The 23,860-nt window shown below is 40.0% G+C and overlaps 2 protein-coding genes across 8 annotated transcripts in view; one reads left to right on the top strand and one right to left on the bottom strand.

Annotated features, from left to right (window-relative positions):
* Window positions 1-678: 678 nt before the first annotated feature.
* On the bottom strand, window positions 679-23,362 carry LOC119729724 (ralA-binding protein 1-like). 4 transcript variants are annotated; one of them, XM_038202429.1, is made up of 15 exons: window positions 23,314-23,362; window positions 14,022-14,069; window positions 10,097-10,223; window positions 9,383-9,627; window positions 8,488-8,616; window positions 7,895-8,098; window positions 6,546-6,664; window positions 5,787-5,917; window positions 5,592-5,654; window positions 5,400-5,481; window positions 5,174-5,230; window positions 4,522-5,035; window positions 3,211-3,431; window positions 2,512-2,580; window positions 679-2,365 (listed from the first exon to the last, which is right to left on the bottom strand). In XM_038202429.1, the coding sequence occupies exons 1-15, from the start codon at window positions 23,315-23,317 to the stop codon at window positions 1,967-1,969; spliced, it is 2,412 nt and encodes an 803-aa protein (XP_038058357.1). In that variant the 5' UTR covers window positions 23,318-23,362; the 3' UTR covers window positions 679-1,966. The 4 variants fall into 4 exon arrangements, with proteins under 4 accessions (XP_038058357.1, XP_038058359.1, XP_038058358.1 ...); XM_038202431.1 differs by lacking the exon at window positions 23,314-23,362 and adding an exon at window positions 11,560-11,587 and having other exon boundaries at window positions 14,022-14,040; XM_038202430.1 differs by lacking the exons at window positions 14,022-14,069; window positions 23,314-23,362 and adding exons at window positions 11,560-11,587; window positions 12,865-13,001.
* LOC119729723 (centrosomal protein of 152 kDa-like) overlaps window positions 13,205-23,860 on the top strand; it is a 38,111-nt gene continuing 27,455 nt past the window's right edge. The window contains exons 1-2 of one of the 4 annotated variants that reach the window (XM_038202425.1): window positions 13,205-13,274; window positions 14,183-14,335. In XM_038202425.1, the coding sequence (XP_038058353.1) occupies window positions 14,240-14,335 (96 nt within the window). In that variant the 5' untranslated portion in view covers window positions 13,205-13,274; window positions 14,183-14,239. Of the gene's footprint in view, window positions 13,295-14,182; window positions 14,336-22,159; window positions 22,329-23,860 lie in introns of those variants that run through there. The other 3 variants (XM_038202427.1, XM_038202426.1, XM_038202423.1) reach the window with 3 other exon arrangements.

Below are 23,860 nucleotides of genomic sequence, written 5' to 3'. Positions count from 1 at the left end.
CTCAACAGAATTTTTCAATTAAATAAATTTCACATTAATAAAAAGGAAGAGGAAACTGTGAGGAATGATTACAGTGCCTCGTTGGTTTCAGGAAAACATGATTAATACAAAAATCTTTAATTGTACATGTGTAAAATTTTGTATAAAAGGTCAAAGTGTACATGAATTTGATGAGTGCCTTGTTTTGCATTGACTTTGTATGATTAAATCATAGTAAATATCTCACAACTGTATACAATAGCCATATCCGTCCATGTACAGTGTTTTAATTGTAAATATTTAAATTGAAATTTTTTTTTAACAACTTATGCGTTATCGTTCCGTCCATTTTGAATTCCTTCCACAGTTTGGATTTGATTCTTAAAAACTGTATTAGTAGCTCAACCCTCTTTAGTTTAAAGTCTTCCAAAGGACTACAAATTTGTCGGAATTAAACAATTAAATTTTGCAGTACATCGATGTATTTAATACTGCACAACCAAGACACAATTTTTGTCATGGAGTTTGACGTCCCGCAAAGATTGTTCTGTTGATTTGCTGCACAGTGTAAGATTGCTACAGATTGAGGGAGTTTTCGAGTGCGTTCGGTTTAAAAAAAATTCAAGAACGGAAAAGCTGTCTACATGTATTTGTAGAAATGTCAGTGTTGCACATAAAATCAGAAACGGGCACATTTGCTTTAAATGACCATTGTAACAGTGTTTAATAATATGCTTCCATGTTTATTTATGTTGTATACATAATAAATGTAGTATTACACAAAGGACTACATTGAGTTACTTGCCGACATCTTGGCAAGACAGACAGTAGCATTTTATACACGTATATTCCTTCATTCTAAATTAAGCATACTTTTCTTGCTGGAAAAAAAGATATTATTTTATCACTTTTATTTAATAATTTTTCCCACACACCACCAATTAATTTGTATTTGCCTTTAACCTCACGTTTTACCACAAAAGCCAAGTTTTTGTTTATATACATGTACTTTTTGACAATATATGAATATGGTGGACATTTCAAAGTATCAGTATTTTCATTTGAAAATTCAAATGATAAAGTCTATGAAAAGACTTTATAATGTTAATATCATTACAGGCGGCATCTCACTAATAATATCCAGGAAAAAGCCGATTTTATCGGATATTGGTTGCGGTATTGAACACAGTTTCCCTTGAATCTTTCCCCCATGAAATGATCAATTCATAAATGATGCCGATTTAGTTTGATCGCGGGAAATTCTGGGGAAACAGTTCAGAGGGCATTTGTGGAGAAACTTGTCGAAATATGTCTCAGATTTAATGACATAAAAAATCCTTAGGCCTTGTAATACACGTATTTACAAACTCCAAGTATTCAATAAATACATAAATCCTTGTGTTTGACTGATTTTTTCTTACGTATCTGAATTGTATGGTTGTACTGTTGTTCTAATACTGTTTTCTCAATAACTGCAGATTATATTTTTCTTACAGCGCAGAAAATCAAAAACAAATTTGCCGTGCAATTTACAATGCCAGTACATTCACAGCAGAACCATAACGGCTTACTTAAAAGAGTAAATATTCTGTTGAAACTTATAAGACGAACTAATTTCAAGCGTCACATTTAGTACAAATAGACCGATTTCGTTAAGCCCCGCCCATAATGTATTGACTAATCATAGCTGTGACTGTATCTGACATACATGTATGTGCACAAACACATGACGTGCCGGGCTGGAACATCCAGTGTGGCATTGGGGAAACGCATGTGTTGTTACCCATTATGCGAAGTGGGCGTGGCTTATGGTCGAATCTCGGATGGTCCATTGACTGGACTGAAGCAATTGTGAATGTACAGCTTGCTCAAAAACAAAAGCAACTCATCCCCAAGTTAAACTCAAGCCCACAGTCCCACGACTTAAACACAGGACTCAAGTGCAAGTACAATTTTCTGAAAATTTCATCACTTTGTCCCAGTCAGTTCAGACAGACGTTTCTCTTTCAAGCCTTCGAGCCCGCGGCGCATCCTTCGCTTTCTCCCCTCCGCTCGCTCCGCTCCGCTCCTTCTCAATGTCCGTTTCCTGCCTCGTCCCGGTAACCAGCGTCATGGGCCCGGCGACGTTTGGGTTGCTCTGCGATTTCCGCCGGCCTCGCTTGACCTCTCCCGAGGTCACCACGACCTCCGAGTCCGACTCCACCTCGCGCTCCGTCTTGACGAAGGACTCCAACTCCCGCTCCCGAGCCTGCACGTCCTTGACGGACTGAATACTGGACGGCTCCATTTGGTAGTAAGGGTGCTGCCGCAGCTTGATTTGCACCTTGAGCTCCACGCAGGCTTCTCGCTCGTTGTGGATGTCGTGGCTGAGTTGCGTGTTCTTACGCTGCGATTGAAAACAAAGTAAATGGGTAAAGTATTCATTCAAATTATTAATACCAGGTTTTACTGTCCAGAGGCTACACTTGGCACATATTTGGACTTGGTAACGACTCCGCCCGTTTCAACATTTGACTGTCCCCAATGCCTTACCTCTAGTTCTTGGTTCTCTCGGATGAGTTTGTTCAGGATGGCCTGCAGCTCCGTGTCATCATCGTCATCCTAATGTACCTACTCGTTAAGGACCAGAACCATTAAAATGTGTCGGAAGTGGGATCCGTTATACCTAAATAAGATCTAATCTATGATTACCAATACTCTTTTAATTTCATGAATATATTTCTTAGGGTTTAAAAGTATTGAGAGGTATATTTTTCAAACTACATGTATTACTTGGAGTAAAGGACGAGCACCATTCAATGGTGTCAGAAGTGGGATGAGTCAAACCAAAACACCAAGCAACAACAAAAAACACCACAAACACACACAAAAAAGGCCCCCCAAAAAATGAAAAACAAAACCCAAAAATTCATGAGAAAAATTCAAAGGGAAAAACACTAAATATAATGAATGTAATGATTTCGAAATCTACTTTGCATTGTCAAGGTAATATGTTGATATGTTGGTAGAGTACTTGACGTTAGGCGATCAGCATGCTCTAATCATCTTTAGGGAACGATCTATAATGCAAGGTTGAACAATAAACAATATTTGCTGGACCTGAAGGGCGTGCCTATTGTCTTCTGACCAACTGAGTCACTGACAGACTGAGTCACTAACAATTAGCCTAACTGCTATCAAATTTTTTGGCCCAGTTCAACAATGCAAGTCTATTCTTATTCAAAAGGATACACTGTCAGTGCTACTCTCGGACGACATCAGACTATCGGTGCTATCCACGGAGTAGGAACGATGGTGAGCCTGGGAGTGAGCCTCAGCAATCTCTTCCTTTAGCCGGGCGACTTCTTGCTTCTCAGCCTCGATGCGTTTCAGTAATTCGGTGTGGATGGCCTGGAGTTCCTCTTGCTCGGCGAGGACCTCGGCTTGGGATAGCAACAACAGACGAATCATCTCTGCAAGAAAAGGTCGGAGGGTCTCGAGTCATAACAGGCTTCCAGAGCCACGACTACATCTCTTGTCAGCAGTGTCGTACCCAAGCCCATCACAAGTCTGGCCACAAGTAAATTACGAAGTCCTTTTGCAAGTCCAGTCACAAGTAACAGGGCATGAACAATAACAAAGGAATGCCTTTCTGTCATGTTTCCATTTGAATGGCTTGCGACTTGACTTGAGTCTGGACTCTGGAGAACTTGTGATGGACTTGTGCGAACTTGTGATGGACTTGTGATGACTTGTGATGGACTCTAATTTAGCTATGCTTGTTGAGTCAGTGAATCTTGCATCTTGCAGCTTGGATGACCATGAGGCCCACCCCCCCCCCCCCCCAAATACTGCAAGTAAACCTTGCGCGATCCCCCGGCATCCTGGCAGTTTGTATACATGTACAGGCAGTTAGTAAGGACAATTTTCAGTTAAGGCCTTGATTTGATTCTTAGTTGAATGGGGAGTTTGGGTTGAATGGAGAGTTTAGGTGAGACACGGGGCTCCGTGCGGCTTAATGTCAGTCAGTCTTGGTGAGTTCCCCTTGCCATTCATGCCATTGCAGCATGTGTTAGAGTCATTAGTAATACTACTGGAGCTGAGCTCTCAAGAGACCTCGTAAATATCTATATTGGAAAGGCTTTTTTTGACGTCAGCCTTCTCTCCAGGGACCACATATCAAGTTCGGTTGAGATTGATGACTGAACTTACACTTACAAAACAATATTTTTCACGACATTAACTCATGGGCTACCTAGGACCAGGGCCTGGCCTGTCATGACCTGTTGCCTGAGTCTAATCACTTTACCAGATACCATGAGCAAAAACCACATATCAAGTTTGGCTGAGATTGATGACTGTACTTTCAGAGAACCTTACTAAAAGGGAACTCTCTGACTTTCAGCCATACATACGCACATACACATATGTACACACGGACACACAGAAGGAAGAAGTGATCGCAATATCCCCCTGTATGGCTTAAAAGCCAGGGGGATAAAAAAGGTGAGGCCCTTCCCCTCCCCCCCCCCTCAAAAAAAGAAGAAATTCCAGCAGGCTTACCCAAATTTTCATCCTCCAGTTTCTTTGCCTCATCTATCTTCATAGCCTCCTCTGCATCCTCGACTTCCTTCACATCCTCCTCTGCTGTTTCCACGAAGACCGCATCCTCCTCGGTCTCCTCAATCTCGATCTCAACCTGCGGAATATCCTCGGGTTCCGCCGTCTTCGCCGGCGTCTCCTCATCGGCCGATGGTTGTACATCTGCTGGCGCCCGGGGCGCCTGTCTTTTCTTAGGTGTCCTGTCCTGTGAGAGCCTGTCTGCTGACTTGACTTCCTCCTTGTCTTGGCCAGTTTCTTCTTGTTCCGTTTTAATTTCTTCCGTTTGGATGTCTTCCGTTTCTTCTTTTGTCTTCTGTGCGTCTTGTTCTCCAACCGCCTTTGCTTCCTTGGCTTTTTCCATTTCCTTGTGTTTTTCCTTTTCCCTCTCCTTTTCCTTCTCCTTTTCCTTTTCCCGTTCTTTTTCCTTCTCGATGGCGGCAATTCTCGTTTCAGAAATCCTCCGGCTGACTCGTAACTGGAAAAAAACCCAACAAATTCTTTGTATTCAAAACAACATAGTAAGTATTTACAGAATATTACCATTTATAAAGCACTATATTACAAGAAGATATAAGAACTTCATAATAATCATAATCCAAAAGGAAAGTTTTACCTTTCTCTTGAGCTGGGTGACTATTCGCTGCACTTCCCAAAGATGTTCCTCAGTCGACTACAAAAAAAAAAAGAACAGAAAACACACTTCAATAGCTTTATTCTTAAAACCTAAATACAATGTGAAGTTCTGTATGAAAGGTCATATTAACTGACCATTTAACACGCTTATACATTGTTGGCCAATCATTGGCCCACTCTGTAATATACCTCATAAATATTCATACCTTGTCAGCCAATCCTTTGTTGAGATCGTCGTGCATCTTGGCCAGGATTGCTTCCTGTCTCTGTAGCTCCTCCTCCAAGGCACTGCCAAATAAACACAATTTTACTAATGAAGTTTCTCTTTTGAATATGGTACTTGTGCTCTTCAGAACTGAACATTTGGAAAATGAATATTACATAAGATCTTGACTTACGCAGGATTTTCTGGGAGTTCGAGACGATTTTCTGTCGCGTCCCATTTCAGTGGTTTAGGACACCTAGGGGCACATAAACGAGATGGAAACACACACAATTATTTACTGAAAAAATTACAGAAATTTTTCATTCCTAATATTAACACTTCTTAAATGGAAACGGTTGTTTCTTAGTTTTTGCCATGCCTCTTTTACCTCTTGATCTGCACTCCCTTGAAGAGAGTCTTCCAGTTAGTGAAGAGAAGGTTCAAGACCCGATGGCTGATGTGCAGCGTGGGGCACATGACAATGGAGATGTTCTGAATTGTCATCTTGGTCTCAGCTTCCTGGGAAAAGACAACAAATTAAGAATGGAGAAGGTCTAAGGTGCTGGTATCTAATAATAATAATAATAATAATAATACCGGAGTCTTATATAGCGCACGTATCTACCGACAATTAGGTACTCAAGGCGCTGGAAATTATGTCTAATATTAAAGACAGGTAAGTGTTAGTTTATGAGAAATATGAGAGCCATTATGTAGCACCTTGGTTTACAAGGTGCTGCAGTGCATATTGCAGCCACTGCCAGAAACACCAGGGCAAACCCCTTCTCTTGGCAATAAGTGTTACTGGGTTCTTTCACGTGCATTACACAACACACGGAACCTACATTGTACGGCTTTGCGTCCCATCCGAAGGACCAAGCAATGATGGTAAAGTGCCTTGCTCAAGCACTATGTTCCAACGGTCAGGATTCGAACCCATGTACCACGGCACACGAGTCAAACACCGTAACCATTGGACCACAGCACCCCATGTGAGCACTTTACATGGTTAAACTTTAATTCTGTTTCAAATTATCTATGTTCAATGATGACTATTTTCGGCATTTCTAAAAGCCCGCTGAGCTGCCGTAAAAGCTTTTGATAGAGATACTGATAAAGATTTCAGTGAGTTGACCTAAGCACTCACATTTTGCAGCACGTGGGCCAGGTGGACCACCAGCCAGGACAACAGGGCGTAGTTACATTTTGGGAGGAGCTGGAGTAATCGCTGGAACGTCGGAAGTCGGACTTTGATATCTGCAATGGCTGGAAAGAGGATAATGAAGACGATGAGAGATTGTTCATGATCACATTTCTTTAGAACCTTCCCTAAAGTAAAGTGCTCTCAAGGAGAAAAGGTCTTTGTTTCTACATGAGCAGACACTATGTAGATTCAGTGTCACCGAATTTAAATAACAAAATATGTCCCTCAGCGAGGGCCCTTTCTGCAAAAGGTCTACATACAGTAATCGCTTATTATGCTAAAAAACCCACAAATTTCTGCTATAAATACAAAGTACATTGGTTAGGCCCCCCCCCCCCCCATACTTCTGCTTCCGATTACATGGCATTCAAAAATAAGGTAGGTAGGTAGGGATTTTTTTTTTCGGCCAATTTTTTTTGTGTACGATTATATTGAGGCGTCTGCATGTAGTCAAGGGTACAAGGCAGAAATTGATGGTTTTGGGTGTTTTTTTTCTCAATTTTTCTATAAAAAAATTAGGGTAGGGGCTGTCAGAATAGGGTAGGTAGGGAAACCGGAAGCAGAACTATATTTTTTTTTTGGCCTTAGTTTCCACTATTATATTGGCATCTTTTCACAATTCCACAGTAAAAATGTTTACTGCTTGATGAATTGAGAAAAAGGGTACATCGCAAATAAGCTGAAAGGATCAATTGTGTGCTTTACCAAAACTATTCAACATCCTTCAAAATCCATGAGGTTTTGGAAAGGATTTTAGAAGATTAAGAAGGTAGAGTCTAGTCAATATTTCTTTCCATCAGAGCTGGATGAGCTTTGAAAGTACACGAAACATGTTATATTTTTTTCAACAGAGTTGAGGTTATTAGAGAATTGTGGAAAGGATTTATTCTCGAAAAATTCTGAAAACTATCTCACTATGTAGGGTTGATCCTAACCCTGCCAGACGCAAGACAGTGCATCAGTGTAAAAGTCTGTTGGACTTTGCTGCATTCAGCTGTCAACACAGTGCATAAATGGTCAACTCTTAGACCTGTAGATAGTGGAAGCAACTCATTGAAATGCCACAGTTGTATCCTGCTGCGTTGGGGGACCACAGACTCTCAGCCAGTTTGGCCTTGAGACTTTTGCCCTGATGGATCTTGCTACACTGTGTAGGCTTGTCATTTTGACAAGTGTTGCATGTTGCTGCATTAAGCAGGGTTTTTAGCCAAAATACCCTGGAGGGTTTAAGGGAGTGGTCTGTCTTCTGCCTTTAACGGAGAACGAAACAAGACAGTATTGTTTTTCTTTACCAGCAGCCTCTTCCAGCTTGGGTCCCAGCGTCTTAGTCAGTGGGGGTTCCGGCAGCTCTCTCAGGTACTGCTTGAGCAGGCTGGATACGTTGTTGGGATCCTGCCCTCTCAGGTCCACCTCCTCGTTCCGATTGTAACAGCCTCGGAGAAGCTCCACCTTGGACTTGACCCCCGAGAGGCGGTAGATACCAGCGTGGCTCATGCCTGCACAGAGAATGATAATCTCATCAACAAAAGATTGTGCACAATAGAAATCGTTAGGAATTGTTTTCACCCAGACAATATAAGGTCGTAACTCGATTCTGCAACAAAGTCGTATCTCGCGCGAATACGCTCCGTGCAACAAGGTCGTATCTCGCGCGAATACGCTCCGTGCAACACGACGTCCATTGACTTTGTGTGTACATCCGGGTTATTTTAAGCGAGATACGACCGTTTGACATTGAAAACTCGCGTTTCACATACATGATGTCACACAACGTTTTAGGAGATACGACCTTATTGCACGGACACGACGATATCATTGATAATTGTGTATTGTTTTCATTCCATCTGATTCCACAATAAAATTCTTAGACAAAGAGTTGACATACCGTGCTCCTCAATGAAGTCGATGCACTCTCGCACAATCTTGGGCAACTCAATGCCGTCGTACATCTTGCTGTGTTCAACAGCCTCGGCTAGTGGTATCCCAAACACCGGCTTGACTTCAACAGATTGAGCTGCTCAGAACAGAATTACGGTAAGCAAACATGATTCACTCAGCGAAAACACACACCGGTTACCAGCTAAACTGCTACATGATCTACACTACTATTGCCTGGTTCTCTATTAATCAGCTAAGTGATAGCATTATAGCAACTTGAAGAAATTGGGCCGATATCGCGGGTGTAAGGTTGATGATCGTAAGTTCTGATAAAAACAGAGAAATAACTATTACGCTTTCTAGCCATCTGCGTTGTAGTCTAGTCCATCACAAGTCCAGTCACAAATAAAACACAAGTCAATGCACAGGTCCAGCCAAATATGACAGAGGATGAATAATAAAAAACGAAACGCCTACGACACGGTACATTTGAACAGACTGTGCCTTAAACTTGGAACTGGATGACTTGTGATGGATAAGAACGCTTATGGATTTTACTTTAACACTGTTCGCCATTCTAATTAATTATAACTGGGGAAATAGCGATGTGGCCCTTTCCTTGCCTTCTACCTCTATGGCCCGGGTTCAATTCCTACCTAGGTCCGACTGTGGATTAGGTTTTCAGTTCCTACCTGGTTCCATGAGTTTTCCCCTTAAGATTCTTCTACGGTTTTCCTCTCACCTCTAAAACTGAGCATGTCTTCACTGTCTACTCTCAACAAGTTTCTTCAAGCTTGCGAGATACAGTGCCATGCGTGCTTTTGAGGAATCCTTGGTTAACTACCAGAAATAAGTAATAACAATAAAATAAGTATCAATATTACGTAATTCCAAAATCTCACCAGGTTTAGTCGCGGGCACCGTGCTGATGGTGTGGGCTTTCTTCCGGCCAAACTTCTCCCTCTCCTTGCTCCGTGTCCGTTCTTTCTTGGCCTCTCGCTCCTTGCTCTTGCTTCGTTTCTTCTCCGCCTTCATCTCCTTCTCTCTGTGTTTCTCGTCGGCTGGCGGCTCCTTGTCTTTGTCCTTGTGCTTCTCCTTGGGGGTTTTGGACTTCCGAGAGAAGATGCTGTTTCGTTTCTTCTTGCCCCTGCGGTGAAACAAGCCAATGTACTTAATAATAAAAATGTGGTGTTATAAAGCCTGTACAAATACAATATTGGGTTTTGTCCTTCACCAACACTGTATACCCAGCGTCGCCCCCGAGTGATTGTGAGAAAAAAAATCACTTGGATGGGATTTGAACTCAAGACCTCCTGCTTTCTAGTGCAGATGTCTTACCACTCGACCACCGAGCTTGCCAGGGTCGGCTGGCTGGTTCGAATCAGATATAGCAGCGGGTACCGCAATGAAACTATTCATATTCAGACCATCTCACTTCCTGGGGAGCATCTATGGCTTGATGCTGCCCTTTCAGCAGAGAGCAGCTGAAATCAATTGCAGAAACCATCTTGGGACTGAATTACTTGAGGCGACTTCTGCACACTTTTGATGGACTTAATCCCAAAACTCCTGAAAAGCCTAATTGGTATTATTTGGGACCAGCGCAATACTTGTACCTCTCATCGTCGTCTTCCGAGTGGGTCTCCATCGGCTCAAATGTCTTGTAGCCTCGCTCTTTGTCCTTCTTCTTGTCTTTCTTCTTGTCTTTACTCTTGAAGAGTTCACGGTCACTGCATTCAGAATCTGTGTGCACAAAAAGGCCCATAATGACTTTTGCTTTGTTCATTTGTCTTTGAGGGAGTTGGCAAACCATCATAACTGATTCACAAGCCAAGAAACTAGGAAATTTAATCTATAACGATATTTTTGCAAGAGGTACGAACAGAACAAAGCACTTCATCACCATTAGAATAAAACAAGTTATTCTGCAAACCAAGAAATAGAGGTGGCCATGGCACCAACTTAAAGCAAGTTAAGTGCATTTACACCTGGCACAAAAAGACACTAAGCAGTTTTTAAAATCATCCTTGTTTGGACATTTTTCGGTGAACAAAAAATCTGAAATATACGTTTTGCCACGGAAACTTTCTGGTTCAATTTGATGCCTCACTCGGGAACATTGTGTAAGAAAATAACGAGAGCGTAAGCGCCGAAGCTCCTGAAACCCCAAAACTAAAAGTTGCGCTTAGCGAGATTTTCAATGGGCATTGCAACACACTATTGAATGCAATGATGCAGGCCCCGCATTCAATTGCGTGTTGCAATGCCTGTTGAAAATCTTGCTAAGCGCAGCTTTTAGTTTTGGGGTCTCAGGAGTTTCAGCGCTTGCACTCTTGTTATTTCTTACACAGTTGTTCCCAAGTGAGGTATCAAATTGAACCGGAAAGTTTCTGTGACAAAATGTATGTTTCATGTTTTTTCGTTCACTGAAAAATGTCCAAACAAGGATGATTACAAAGACTGCTTAGTTTCTCTTTTGTGCCCGGTGTATATGAAATAACACCAAAAAGCTCTGGCCCTACATGTATATCATACAGGTACACATGTCTATATATGCTCTGTTTAAAGGCTGATTAACAGTTATATTTGTATAGCTTGATCAGACCTATGTTAACGTAACAATCAGTTAAAGCACCACAACAGCTTAAACCCTGAAAAGAGGTGACTTCATAGTAATAATAGAATTCCATTCTCCATAGATGTTAGGTGTTAGTATCAGACAAGGAGAGTGCTATCCACATGGTACCAAGAAGATGAAAACACCCACATATTGTGTTGTGCTCATTAGAAAATTTGTGTACACAACATATTTAGCCTTCAGGAAGACAATGCATCGAGTGTTTCTGTGCTGCAAACATTTCTGCCATATTTGGTTAAAAGTATGTGCACATTCATAAGTAACTCAATACTAGATTAGTTGGAGCTTGAAAGCTGTGTATCTCCCTAGTAATGCCTTTACCATCACCATAAGGGAACTGAGTTCAGAAAAGGAAAGTTCAGAAGAAAGCAAGTAAGAAGTAAATGTATAGAAAAAGAATCATCAAACTTCATGTTGCCGACAAGGCAAACTTAACCGTACCTTACTTATTTCAGTGGACTTCCGAAACCTGCCAATGATTACAAAATGATGCGGTAACACAAAAAGATACACATGCATGAACTGATAACTACTCACTTTTTGGAAAGAGTTTAGCATTCAGACGCCACATTGTTGGTTATGTGACAAAATCTTTCTGAACTTATGAATATTTCAAAAGTATTTCCTAAGCATACATGTAATTTAATAATTTCAACGGTTCAAAATTTGTATGTGGTTTTTCCTTAAATAAAGGAAATTGTATAGGATATATGGCAGGATGCTGCATTCTTTCCCAAAATTTGTTCAAAATAGACGATAAAAACATTATTGGAACACTGGAATTGGAGTTATTGCAGAATACCTCACAACAAAGATTGGCCCCTCACAATGTACACAAGAGTGGTTCAGCAGATAACTTGGATCCTTACTCAAAGTGATTTATCTAATTCACTTTCCCTTCGGGAAAAAAAAAAAAAAATCCCCCAAAGCCACATAAAATCAACGGGCCACAGTAAAAAAGTTGGAGTTCTGTATCCTGGGGTAACTCACTAGATCCACAGTAGGGGGCCTAGGCTATCATCAAAGGGGGTAACCAAGCATGACCGAATTGCTCTGAGCTGGTTACAAGGTGGATTTATGAGCGGCAGGTTAATAATTCTGCCATTAGGATTGCCAATTAAATAAAGGCAGTGGATATTTAGCCGGAGACGGCAAACCTTTAGTAAACGTTAGCTTGCCGGATATGCACTGAACATGCGCAGTTACTGTTTTTTTGTACTTAAACATTTTCCGGTGACAAATTTTAGTCTGGCTCCATGCCAACATTAGCATTGTAACTTCGTATTCACAAGATGGGTATCAGACCATTTTACAATTTCGGACTTTATTTCCCTTTAAAAAAAAATCCTCCAGAGCCACAAATCTGAAAAAGAAAATGTAATACTCTGCAATAAAATGTTTGCGACATGTTAAAATAATAAAAGAAGAATATTCTTATTTTTGGGGATGGGGAAAAAAACCTTAGAAATGTCCCTAGCGGGGATCGAATCCGGATGTTCCCACTCATGAGATCCGTTGCTTATCCACTAGGCCACAGGTGCTACAAGTACAAGTACAACCGTTGGTGGTAATTTAATATATCTTATAATTCAGCCCTATCTTAGAGAGTACAGCGCCCTCTGTTGATTGGGATTGCCGCCGGCAATATATCCAAAATAAACGATTTAACAACATGCACTGAAAAATGATGCAAATGTAGGCCCATGAAATGAATGTCTTAATCTTGGAGACGACATATTCTCTTACCCTGGCTAAATTCATTCTCATCTTGCATGCTGCCAGACAAGCCTGGAAACTTGGCTTCGTTAACTTGTTCCGGATCGAAACTCATTCCATTAAAAAGTTCCAACTTGTTCGTTAATAAAAAAAATAACAAAATTCACGTTTCCAGTACTGTAGGCCTAAAGGCAGTAGGCCTATAACTAAGACCCTAAAAAAAAAGAGTCAGACATTCATTCTGATTCCAACAATGTTGACCGAAATATTGCAGTTTCAACTTTCAATCAGAATTTATTTGGAGAAATCAGACTTCTTGTTTCGGTAATGGGCGTCGCCATCTTTTTTACATGTTGCATTCTGGGATATCATTATGAGGCATTGTGGGAGGAAATCGCTCAAAATGGCGCGCGACCTGAAAATCTCAAAAGTACCGTGCGGTGAATATTGTTCCAATCTTGTCAGTTTTAGCTTTTAATTCACACGTTTAAAATAAACAATAACGTCTAAAATGTATTCAGATAAGATCCATGCGTATTACAGCAAAATTATTAGCTATTGTTGTGTTTAATTTCTATCGATGATCGAGGGTTGTCATTTCGCCTGGGTAACTTCGCCATGTCGCCCCCATCGTTCATTCATTAATGCGAGATAAAGTAGGGGCGAAGTGACACTGCGCATGGAACACTTTAAAATGGGAAAGAGTCCAATATTGCGTCTTACTCACAGTTTGTTTTTACAGCCTAGTGTTTACGTTTGTCGAGTTTAAAGTGTAACCACTATTTACTTGCACTCACCATGCTCACTCACTTCGTTGCAGGCGAATGAGCTAGGCATGCTAGGCCTAACGTTAAATTTAGCAAATGTTTTTTTTTAAAAACCACACATTTTTAGACTAAAAATCTTACTAATTTAGGCCCCCTACTTTGCATTTCATCATGATCATCATCATCTCATCATGTTAGATCATGAACATGATGAAGCCCTTCTTGACTCTCCATAGACTTTGTCATGTTTGTAAACAACCAACAAAGTGGCGTCTGGATGCTACACTCTTTCCGATATATACATGCTTTCTTCACGGACTTAAACAGAACATAACGTTACTCTTTAGGCCTACAACGTCAATGGAATGGGTAGTCTCAAATCTGAGTTAAGCCTACTGTGGCAATGTGAGGAGAACTTACGGAATGTCGTGTGTGTTGTTTCATTTCCTTCTGTTGTTTCCACGTTACCTGTGTAAGATCAAAATTGAACATAAAGATCAAATTGTCTATCAATTCCATGCGTGCCTAAGTTTTCTGTTTGTAAATAACTGGTAATAAACTGTCTTTTGGTAATCTCTCAGAAAGTTGACGATGTTATGACAAGTCAGTGAACGTGAATGAAGACTGAGTGACTAGACATGAATCCAGGAACCAGTCTACAGTTTGATGGGCAGGCCCTTGAGGAGCAACAGGAGGCGGAGCTGAAGCAAGAAGACCTCCAACGAGAACAAGAGGTGAGAACTAGACTAGAGTAATGGAATCTGTGCATTACAATGTAACTTCGTGTCTCTTGTGCCTGTGCATTTAACTGTTGCTGTGTGTTACCATTCAACGTACACTCCAGACTTCAGATTTAACCATTGAGTTTCAAGAATATACGGAAAGTTTTCCTTCCTTCCTTCCTTCCTTACAAGTGCAGACTTCATGGCTGAAGATAATCGCACTGCCAGAAACACCGGGGCGAACCCCTTCTCTTAGCGATAAGTGTACTGGGTTCTTTAACGTGCATTAGATATTATACAACACACGGGACCTACGGCTTTACGTCCCATCCAAAGGACGAAGCAATAATGGTTAAGTGCCTTGCTTAAGAGCACAAGTGTCCGCGCCCGGGTTCGAACCCACGTCACTGTTGCCTCTGAAACACCAGAACATGAGTCCGGTGTTCTTAACCGCTAGGCCATGACACTCCGCATTGGGTTGCGGGAGTATGTCTCGAAGTATGTGCATTTAACTGTTGCTGTGTGTTACCATTCAACACTCCAGACTTCAGAACCATTCAAGAACATAAATGTAGGTCCAGGAGCTAGATAAGCCAATGTAAAAAATTCCCGGATGTCCGCGCCCACCTGTTTCAGTGTACACAAACACATGTATGTATTCTTTGCATTAGCGCCAGGCGTGTGTATCGGCAGTTATGTGCAAATCTTAATTGGGCTTATTTACTTTGAGAAGGGTCTTTGAATTTGTGTCTTTCTTAACACTAACTGTCTTGAATCCTCTAATTTAAACATACATGTATGATTTTTCACACACCCTCCGGAGTTTACTATGGCCAGGCCCGAAATGGGCTTCAACAGCTATGGCTACGTCTATTATTTGCGCATCCCTGCGTATTGTCAATGGGCGCAGAAAAAATGTTGCAACCTGACGCCACTTTTTTCTTCATATATCATCTCAATGAAGGTCAGTCATTGCAAAAATGATGATAAGACATGAATCTGGGACTGAGAAACATTTCCAATTTTGTCAGGAAATACTTGGACAATTTTCTTGACTCGCCATAGACTTTGTACACAAACCGCCGAAGTGGCGTCAGGTTGCAGCATTTTCTCCTATCACAAGTTCTCACAAGTTCATCGCAAGTCCTCCAGTCTTACTCCAAGTCACAAGCTATTCAAATGAATGGTAATAAAGACATTCCTTTGTTATTGCTCATCTCCTGCTTCTTGTGATTTACTAATGAATGGACTTGTGATGGACTTGTTAATCCTTGCCGTACATTTAGTGTATGGTTTAATTGTAGTCTGCAAAGTCTGTATGATAATTTCCCTTGAAAGTTGTATCCCCATTTCTTTTTGGGAAAAACAATTGTTTGGTCATTTCCAATCCTTTTGTTTTTCCAAAAGCTAAATACTCAAAAGTCATATTTTTTTTTTTTGAACTCCATATCACACAAATTTAATTCAGTTAACTCAATGGTGTGTTGACTTAATAGAAATCTGATAAGTATTGAGTTTTTACTGCAGAACTGTTTAGTTTTGTGTTGTTCAAACGAATTTTTTGTGAGACACTACATGGTTATTGTCACTTTGGTCCTTAATTCTGTTTGACTGTATTCCCGTATGTCGTAGACCTGTATGTTAAAAGTTTTGAAAAAATAGACCCATATGTTAAAGTTTTGAATTTTTTTCAAAACTTGGATACAGTGACCCTTGGGTGGGAAGACACAATTCTTCATTTGATTACTGAGGTCAAAGGTCATGTAGGGGTCATTAAAGGTCATTGTTCAAATAGACAGGTACAAGTTTTGAAAAAGTGTATAACATACACAATGCTTTCCTGGATTGCGATGAAACTTTGATACAGTGACCCTTGGGTGGGAAGCACAATTCTTCATCGGATTACTGAGGTCAAAGGTCATGTAGGAGTCATTAGAGGTCATTGTTCGAACCAATGTTTCTTTGTCTACAGAATTTGATGGATTTTAAGTCACTTGGATGGAGTGATCCTAAGTGACGCATCTATTAAAAACCCTAACTCCCTAGGCCTTTTTGCTAGGATGTAGCCTCAATCCTGCAAAATCCTCCAATTGGCCTCATGGAAAAATTGCATATAGCCTCAATCCTGCAAATTCCTCCGTTGTTTCTTGAATATGGTCCATGGAGGGGTGACCACTGCCTGAATCCTGCAAAATCCTCCGGCTATGACTGTCAATAGGCTGAGGCAGAGGCAGTGACATCCTGGAGCAGTGCGGAGGATGTCAAGTATAATCAAGGACTAAATGTATGCATGGCTGAGCATACACAACACAAGGTCCGGCCCAAGACCTTGACACAGTGCGTACTCCGAAATCAGCAACGCACTTTTGCCATGTAACCTCAATCCTGCAAATTCCTCCAATTTGCAAAAAGGATTTTGGAGGATTCAGGGCGGTTAGGGTTAAGTGACGCATCTTTGGAAATTGCCTTCCTTTATTGTTTTCTTCAAAATGACAGCATGCCATAAAGACTAATTTCACAGAGAGTTTATTGCCGTTACAATCTTTAAATCCAAGTAAGCTTTTCAACAATAATTTTGTCAGTTACTTTTTGGACATCTGTAACCCTAACCCTCCTCAATCCTCAAAAATCATCCTGGTGGTTTTGGAGGATTTGGGATGATTTAGGATGATTTAGGATGAATGCAATCTACAATTCGGGAGAATTTTGGAGGATGTTGATGAATGGTGTTTGAAGAAGCTCTAGGAGGATTTTGGAGGATTGAGGATAAATGCATTTTTAGAGGCAGGACTGTCTGACGATTTTGAAGGATTTGATGCACTGGGTATCCTTCATTTGAACATAATGGCAAAATTGTGGAGGATTTTGGAGGATTATAAAGATGGTTCCTAGCAAACAGGGCCTGGGGTTAGGTAATGATCTCTTATTTATTACTGATCAGTGTGAAAACACTGTACTTACATCGAAGAATGCTTCCATGGCAGATGAATAGCCTACTTGGAAAAGAATTTTGCACCTTATTCGCTTCTAGAGCTTTTTTTGTGGTCAATATCTTTTCATTTACGTATTTATTTATTTTTGAAACTTCTTTGGTCCAGTTCTGGCTAACAACTGATTCTCAGTACACTTGCCCCCTGGACAGCATTAATCCCAATAAGTATATCAAAACAATCTTTGATTTTCACAAGAAAGCGTCGTAAACATTTGTAGGTAATCTGTCACATTTTGGAGGCCTTCCAAAAAAAGCTCTCACTGTTGGTGCATGCACACAATAGACAAACCAAATACACAAATCGAGAAATGCGATTGTAACTGTAGCTTGATTCCCAGTTGAATAGGACGTTCCAGGGAAGCCTTGAAGTGTTCAATTCATGTCACCCTTCATTGAACGCGTTACCCGGCCCAGCGCAGTTAACCGAAATACGAATCAATACAAGACAAGGAGCTGGTCCAGCCCATACACGGTGTGGGCTCGGGTTCTTGACCTACTCACTCCACCCTTCAAGGATTTTTGCGTAATACGGATAACGTAACAGCTTGGGCATTTGCCAGTTGCGGGATTGTGCTTGATTGGGGTGTTCTTGTGGTTCCCCTGCCATTTTTTCTCATAGATTTCTGTTTGTATTCATATAAAATCTGTTAAACTTTCCGCATTTGTTGTCCAAGGAAGCCAGCTTAATTGGTTCACTTTTGTCCATAAACACTGTACATGCCTTTTGGTCTCTGTGCTGATACCCCCTCTCAAATTTTTGTATGAACTACATGTAGTTGAAGACACTTATTCATACATACCGAGCGTCTCCCACATTAATTGTCAGACTCAATTGTTTACCTGCAGGGAATATTCAACATTTGCTTTTGCTGTAATTTTCAGAAATGGGTGGATTTGAGAGGGGGGGAGGAGTTTATGACAATTATTTTTACACTGACTTGTTGGAAGTTTTGGTTCTTACTTGTAGATGCTGGGGAAAAAAGAATAAAAAAAACAATCATGTTCCTCTATAGTCTGGTTTCTTGACCCCACTTAAGATGAAACAGAGCAATTTATAGACGGGGAATTGTAAGGTCAGGGAACCAGTGTGGCTGGCTTAGTATCCGTTCATATGAGTGAAATCGATTGCAAACAAAATGCAACCTACATGTAACTAAATATGGTAAATTTGGGGCAGCATTTGAAAAAAGCCAGTTCTTTTCCAATGCTGGTCGGCCAACCAGCATTGGAAATTCATACAAAAATGCCACTTTTTCTTTCAAATGACAGCACACCAGGTGCCATGATTTTACAAGATGTTTTAGACTGTCTTCACTAACAGTCCAGTAAGGTATTTTTGAATAATTGTGTAGTTTTGTTTTTTGATGCTTGCAAATGTTGTATATTTCCTTTAAGTTGTTTTCCCTTTTTGAAATTTACTTTGCCCCATCCATAATTTATCTCCTGACATATTGATGAATTCATTTGTTGTGGCTTCAGCAGTTCAGTAAGTTTTTTTGTGTTGGTTTTTACAGCCGGATGCAGGAGTTGTGTTTAGTGTGGTCCTCATGGCGATCTGGCGGCACAGTGACCACAATTTTGGCCCAAAGGAATGTGCCACACAAAAGAGTGTCAAAAGTGCACTGGTCGGTCCGCCACTATCGAATACCTGACTTGCGTCACACTCCGTTAATCCTCGAGTCAATTGTTATCGTTGGACCCTTTGTCAAGGCTCAGTCAGTGCGTAATCCCATTCTATCAGCCTCGACACCTAGGGTCGACTTCTTGTTTCCAAGGATCTTGAAGACGTCGTTTTTTGGGGTGTTTGTTTTGGTAATGTTGAGATATTTTTTATGTACATGAAGGAGTATCAAAACATTGATTTTATTTGGCATCCTCAGATATCAATAAAAAAATTATAAGTGATTTTTTTTTATCTTCAACACCTGAAAATTGAAAAACTTTATGAACAAATTTTGAAAATATTATTATTATTTTTTTTTAATATTAAGACAGTCTGACTGTTTGTACAGCGTAGCTTCACGATATGAATACACTACAAATTTCTGTCAATTCCTACATAAAACTTTTTTTTGGCCAATTTCTAACACTTTAAGACTTGGACATTTTTTATAGATTCCTTTTCTTCCCAAGCAAAACAAGAATGTACGTAAAAACCTAGTGCCAAAACTTCAACAAAAGAAGTACTCAATAGCGGAAAGCAGTGCGTACTGTCGCAAAAGAATTGATGCGCTATTATGGATTTTTCCTTGATCTCCTTTAGCCCCACCAGGCCAGTGAAAGACCTAGGACCAACACGGATTAAAACCGAATCCTACATTATCCCTCTCGATGACTAAATTGTGTCATCATCAACTTCACGTGTCACACCATGTGAGTCTGATTGATTTGAACAAGCTCACCGTAATTTTTTGCTTGTATACTTTACTGTTCTGTGGCTATACTTGTGACCTGGTGATTATGGTATAGCATCAGTATCGTCAGTCAATTCTGGGTGATTAAAAAAACATGAAACCCAAATGTCGGGACCATTGTTTTAGTGAAGTTTGCATTTATTACTTTCAAAATCTAGAATATGAAAGCCCAATTCATAAGCTTTCTTTTAGTACAAGAATCATTCAAATCACTCATGTACTTTTCAAGTTACGGAATTTTAAATGCAACCTCCGTTTTAAAGTTCTGTTCATGGATCACAAAAAGGTAAGTGTTCTCTCAGCAAAACGAAAACAAATCACATAGGGCCAGGGATGCGTGTGGATGGTTTTGTGCCGAAAGAACGCACACCTTTTTGGTGATCCGTGGATAGAACTTTAAAACGGTGGTTGTGTTTAAAAATTCCATATTTAAACTTGAAAAGTACATAAGTGATTTGAATGATTCTTGTACTAAAAGAAAGCTATGAACTGGGCTTGCATATTAGCCTAATTTTGGAAGTGCTACATGCAGAACTTCACTAAAACAATGGTTCCGCCATTTGGGTTTCGGTTTTTTTTACTCACCCTGTTTACAATATCCAGTAATTTGTTATTTTCCCTTATAAAAGGTCCACTAGCAAAGGAACTACATGTACCATGCATGTAGCTTTGCACAAGGCCCTATTCGTTCTTCCTGAGACGTACATTGTAGCATTTGTAGCGTGCATACTGTGGCAGATATAGCATTGACCTTAGTATATCCTGTGATTCCCATGCTTTTCAGCAGTAAAGTTTTGATTCTTATCGCTGATGATCTGTAAAATCTCCTTCTGTCAAGCTATGTGAAACCATGCATTTGAGAGTTGAGTTTTTAAAGGAAAAACATCCATTAGACTATCACATAGGCCTAACCAATGACGTCACTAGCTCATAATTGACATTCTTAGATGATTAAGATCACTATTCACTGGGGCAGGATGGTGTGGGCTAATTGGTGTTGACCACAAAGTTTCTTTTGTACTGAATTTCCCTTCCTGTGATGTTGTTCTCAAGTTCTGTTTGAACCTGTTAATGCAACCTCTTCATCCCCAGTTAGATCTTTGATTCTAATCCTATCTTCTAATCCCTTTGTGTTATACATCAATGGTGTTATCAACTTGTTTATCGCTTTCATAGTGAGAGACATTCATGAAGCTTTTAAAGATGGTGCCTGGACTTTCAGTACCGCTCAGCTGAGCTCTATTGCTGTGACACAGTTTCTTGGAAAAAAGCTTAAGAAGTTTCAGAGAAACTCAACCTGTTTCCTACCTTCAATAATGTGCATTCAGCTCCATATGTGCTTAAGATACTGGACCAAACATTCTTCTTATTCTCATCAAAAGTTTGGAAACATCTTTTTTTCTCATTTAAATATCTGTGTAGTGTTTAAGATTTGCTGGATAGCAGTCACCTTGCATACTTTATGAACATCCAATTTCAGGTCATGTGACTCATCGAATTGTATGTAGCATAACAAGTTGAGGCAACAAAGTACAGTTGTACACTCAGTACAAAAGTTACTTGAATCAGTCTTCATTAAAATGTTTTACATGAAATATTTCAAGTTGCGTTCCACGTGCTCTTCAACAAATTCAATTTTTGTTCTCTCTTAATTAATAATTTTTCAGCTTGCACGTTTGATTTCAAGCAAAAATAACTGCACATTTTTCCAATTTGGATGTTTGCAACCCTCTGAAACGAAAATAAGTTTTTGATTTGGGCACAAACAGAGAGGCATTGCAACCAGAATGGCTCCCAGACCGTACATTATCAATACTGATTGTGGAGCGGGAACCAGCCTACCCAGTGAGAATGGAATTATTATCTGGCAGCCATTTATTCGAAATTCTATAGTAATAATTCAGTTTAAAATGGGCCATTTTTTTAAGGGCAGTGTGTCATTCAAGAGCGATTTAACTTTTGTATTTAAAATAGCAATTTAGCAAAGGAGTCTTTTTTAGGATGAAACTCAAAAATAGCATGGGAAATGCATCTGGAAAGACCACTAAAATCCATGGTGCATATCGTATAAGGGCACTTGAATCTAATGTGAAACTTGAAATTAAGCTCCTCTAAAAAGTTTGTAGCCTTTCAAAGCTGTGCCACTGCTAGTGATATTCCTACTCATCATATCAATAAAGATCAACATGCTAAGCAGTTTTGCCAGCACTTTTTTTCTCCCCCGAGATAACGATTCAAAGAGCGTAGCGAAAACACTCTCGTTGAAAAATCCCCATCAATCAAGCTCATTGTGCGTGCCAACAACTGTGTACTTTGCCCTCATTAAGTCATCAGCCTCAGACCATTGTTGGCTATCGATGGCCCAAGCCCCCTGCACGCCTCCCCCGGCCGTGCCTGGAAGATACTGCCTGCCCAGGCTTTGGCTTCAGTGATTGGTGCTCACCCAAGTGTGGGTAATTCACGCCTGAGCGCATCATGCTGAGCATTATTGCGCGGATTGGGAGCTGCATTTGAGTTCGGAGAGCAGCACTAGTCAGAACATGGAGTGATGCGCCGCCAGCCAAGCAATCAACCAGCATGGAAATTATCCACTTAAATAGTGAGTAATTGCTTGTTTCTCCTTTTGCACTAATGATTAATTTGATTAGGTAATTTGCATAAATGGATTTTTTTGGGGGGTTTAAATTTGTGATGGATTTCTAATGCATGAGTAAATTGCATTGGCCTGGATTTCCTTCAAGATGGGATTTTTTTGGGGTTTAAATTTGTGATGGATTTCTAATGCATGTGTAAATTGCATTGGCCTGGATTTCCTTCTAAGATAGCTCCATCATGCTTGATTAATTTGATTTTGCCTTTTTTCCCTATCATCAGTATACATGAATACAATGTAGGTAGTTTAGTTATTTTTTCTTTGAAGTGAAAACTAAATATGACTCCCCTAGCTCAACTAATCCAGTACTTTGCCTAATTATTTTTGTATTTTTTAAAAATTAAACATCCACACTGGTACTTCTGCTGTATAATTGGAAATTTTGAGTAATTTTGTTTTATAGTTAGGCTTCATTTTGACTGCATATTTTTTCTTCCGGAAAACTGATACTGTCACTGTTTTGCTATAGTTCTTCCCCTTATAGAGCAAATCAAAAGTACCTTTCTCTATAAATTGTTCACATCTGCCTCGTGAAATATTCCATTTTGCCAGCGTGTGCTTCACAATATACATTAATAATGCAAAGCACAGGCATTGCCTAAAGCGTGCATTTCATTTCATTGTGTGTTTTGAATTCAATGATTGACCAAGTTGATATTTTACTCCTTTACTTTGCTACCAATTGAGCTGAGGAACAGCGGTTTTCAAAAGTCAGCTTTGTTAATTAATTTTGTGTTAACCTTGATTTTCAAAAGCCAGGAGTTTTGTGAGGATAACAGTCCATTTAAAAGTAGAATAATAGCAAAAGTGCAAAGGTATTATGTAAATTTGTAAAATTAGCCGAACAAAAAATGAATCTGAGAACTTGCTAGAACTCAAGGACAAAAAGAAAGAAAGACGAAAAAAAAATTACAAATTTTTTTGAACTTACCCATTGTAAAGTGAGGCCTTTTCTTAAGGACAGCCGAACTGCTTCCTTCTAAAGGAAGTTTGGTATTAGTAATGACGTCCCTGTGCCACGTTGCATCTGTATAGCCTAGGTACACTCATCGATGTGACGGTTTCCTGCTCTATCCGTACCTGGATTCCCCTACGTGGCGGCACGGTCACTTACACAGCAGGCTCTGAACTAGTTACATTTTGTACCCTTACACTAGAATGAACTGTGTTTGTGTACGGCATTAATCACAAACACTAAACTCCCTTTGGGACAAAGGATGAAATTAAAATATGCATCTAGTTCACTTTGACAAAACAAGCGTCAGCTTGACATTGTGCACTTGACCAATATCAGATTGAAGAAAGGAACTTGCAGCTTTTGATAAGTCTGAATAAAATTGATTTTTACAAAAATCTAGTGGTTTTCAACCTTATTTTTAACATGCTCGATGAGTCGGTTATTTCAGTGCTTGTTTGATTAAATTGTTCATTGGTTGGTTTGTGGCTCACTTTCTTTCTGGTCTTTTTAAAAAAAAAAA

Source organism: Patiria miniata, unplaced genomic scaffold (genome assembly GCF_015706575.1).
Source record: "Patiria miniata isolate m_02_andy unplaced genomic scaffold, ASM1570657v1 HiC_scaffold_21, whole genome shotgun sequence".
Taxonomy (NCBI): domain Eukaryota; kingdom Metazoa; phylum Echinodermata; class Asteroidea; order Valvatida; family Asterinidae; genus Patiria; species Patiria miniata.
The sequence above is the reverse complement of the archived record's forward strand: the minus strand, read 5'-3'. Positions and strand labels throughout refer to the sequence as shown.

Bases quoted from the DNA above. Each gene is read 5' to 3' on its own strand.
- LOC119729724 (XM_038202428.1), bottom strand. From the start codon at position 12,949: ATGAGTTTCGATCCGGAACAAGTTAACGAAGCCAAGTTTCCAGGCTTG. The intron at 10,224-12,864 runs GTAAGAGAATAT...TTGTGCACACAG, and splicing joins TGAGAATGAATTTAGCCAGG to ATTCTGAATGCAGTGACCGT. The intron at 5,655-5,786 runs GTAAAAGAGGCA...ATGTGCCCCTAG, and splicing joins AAGGGAGTGCAGATCAAGAG to GTGTCCTAAACCACTGAAAT.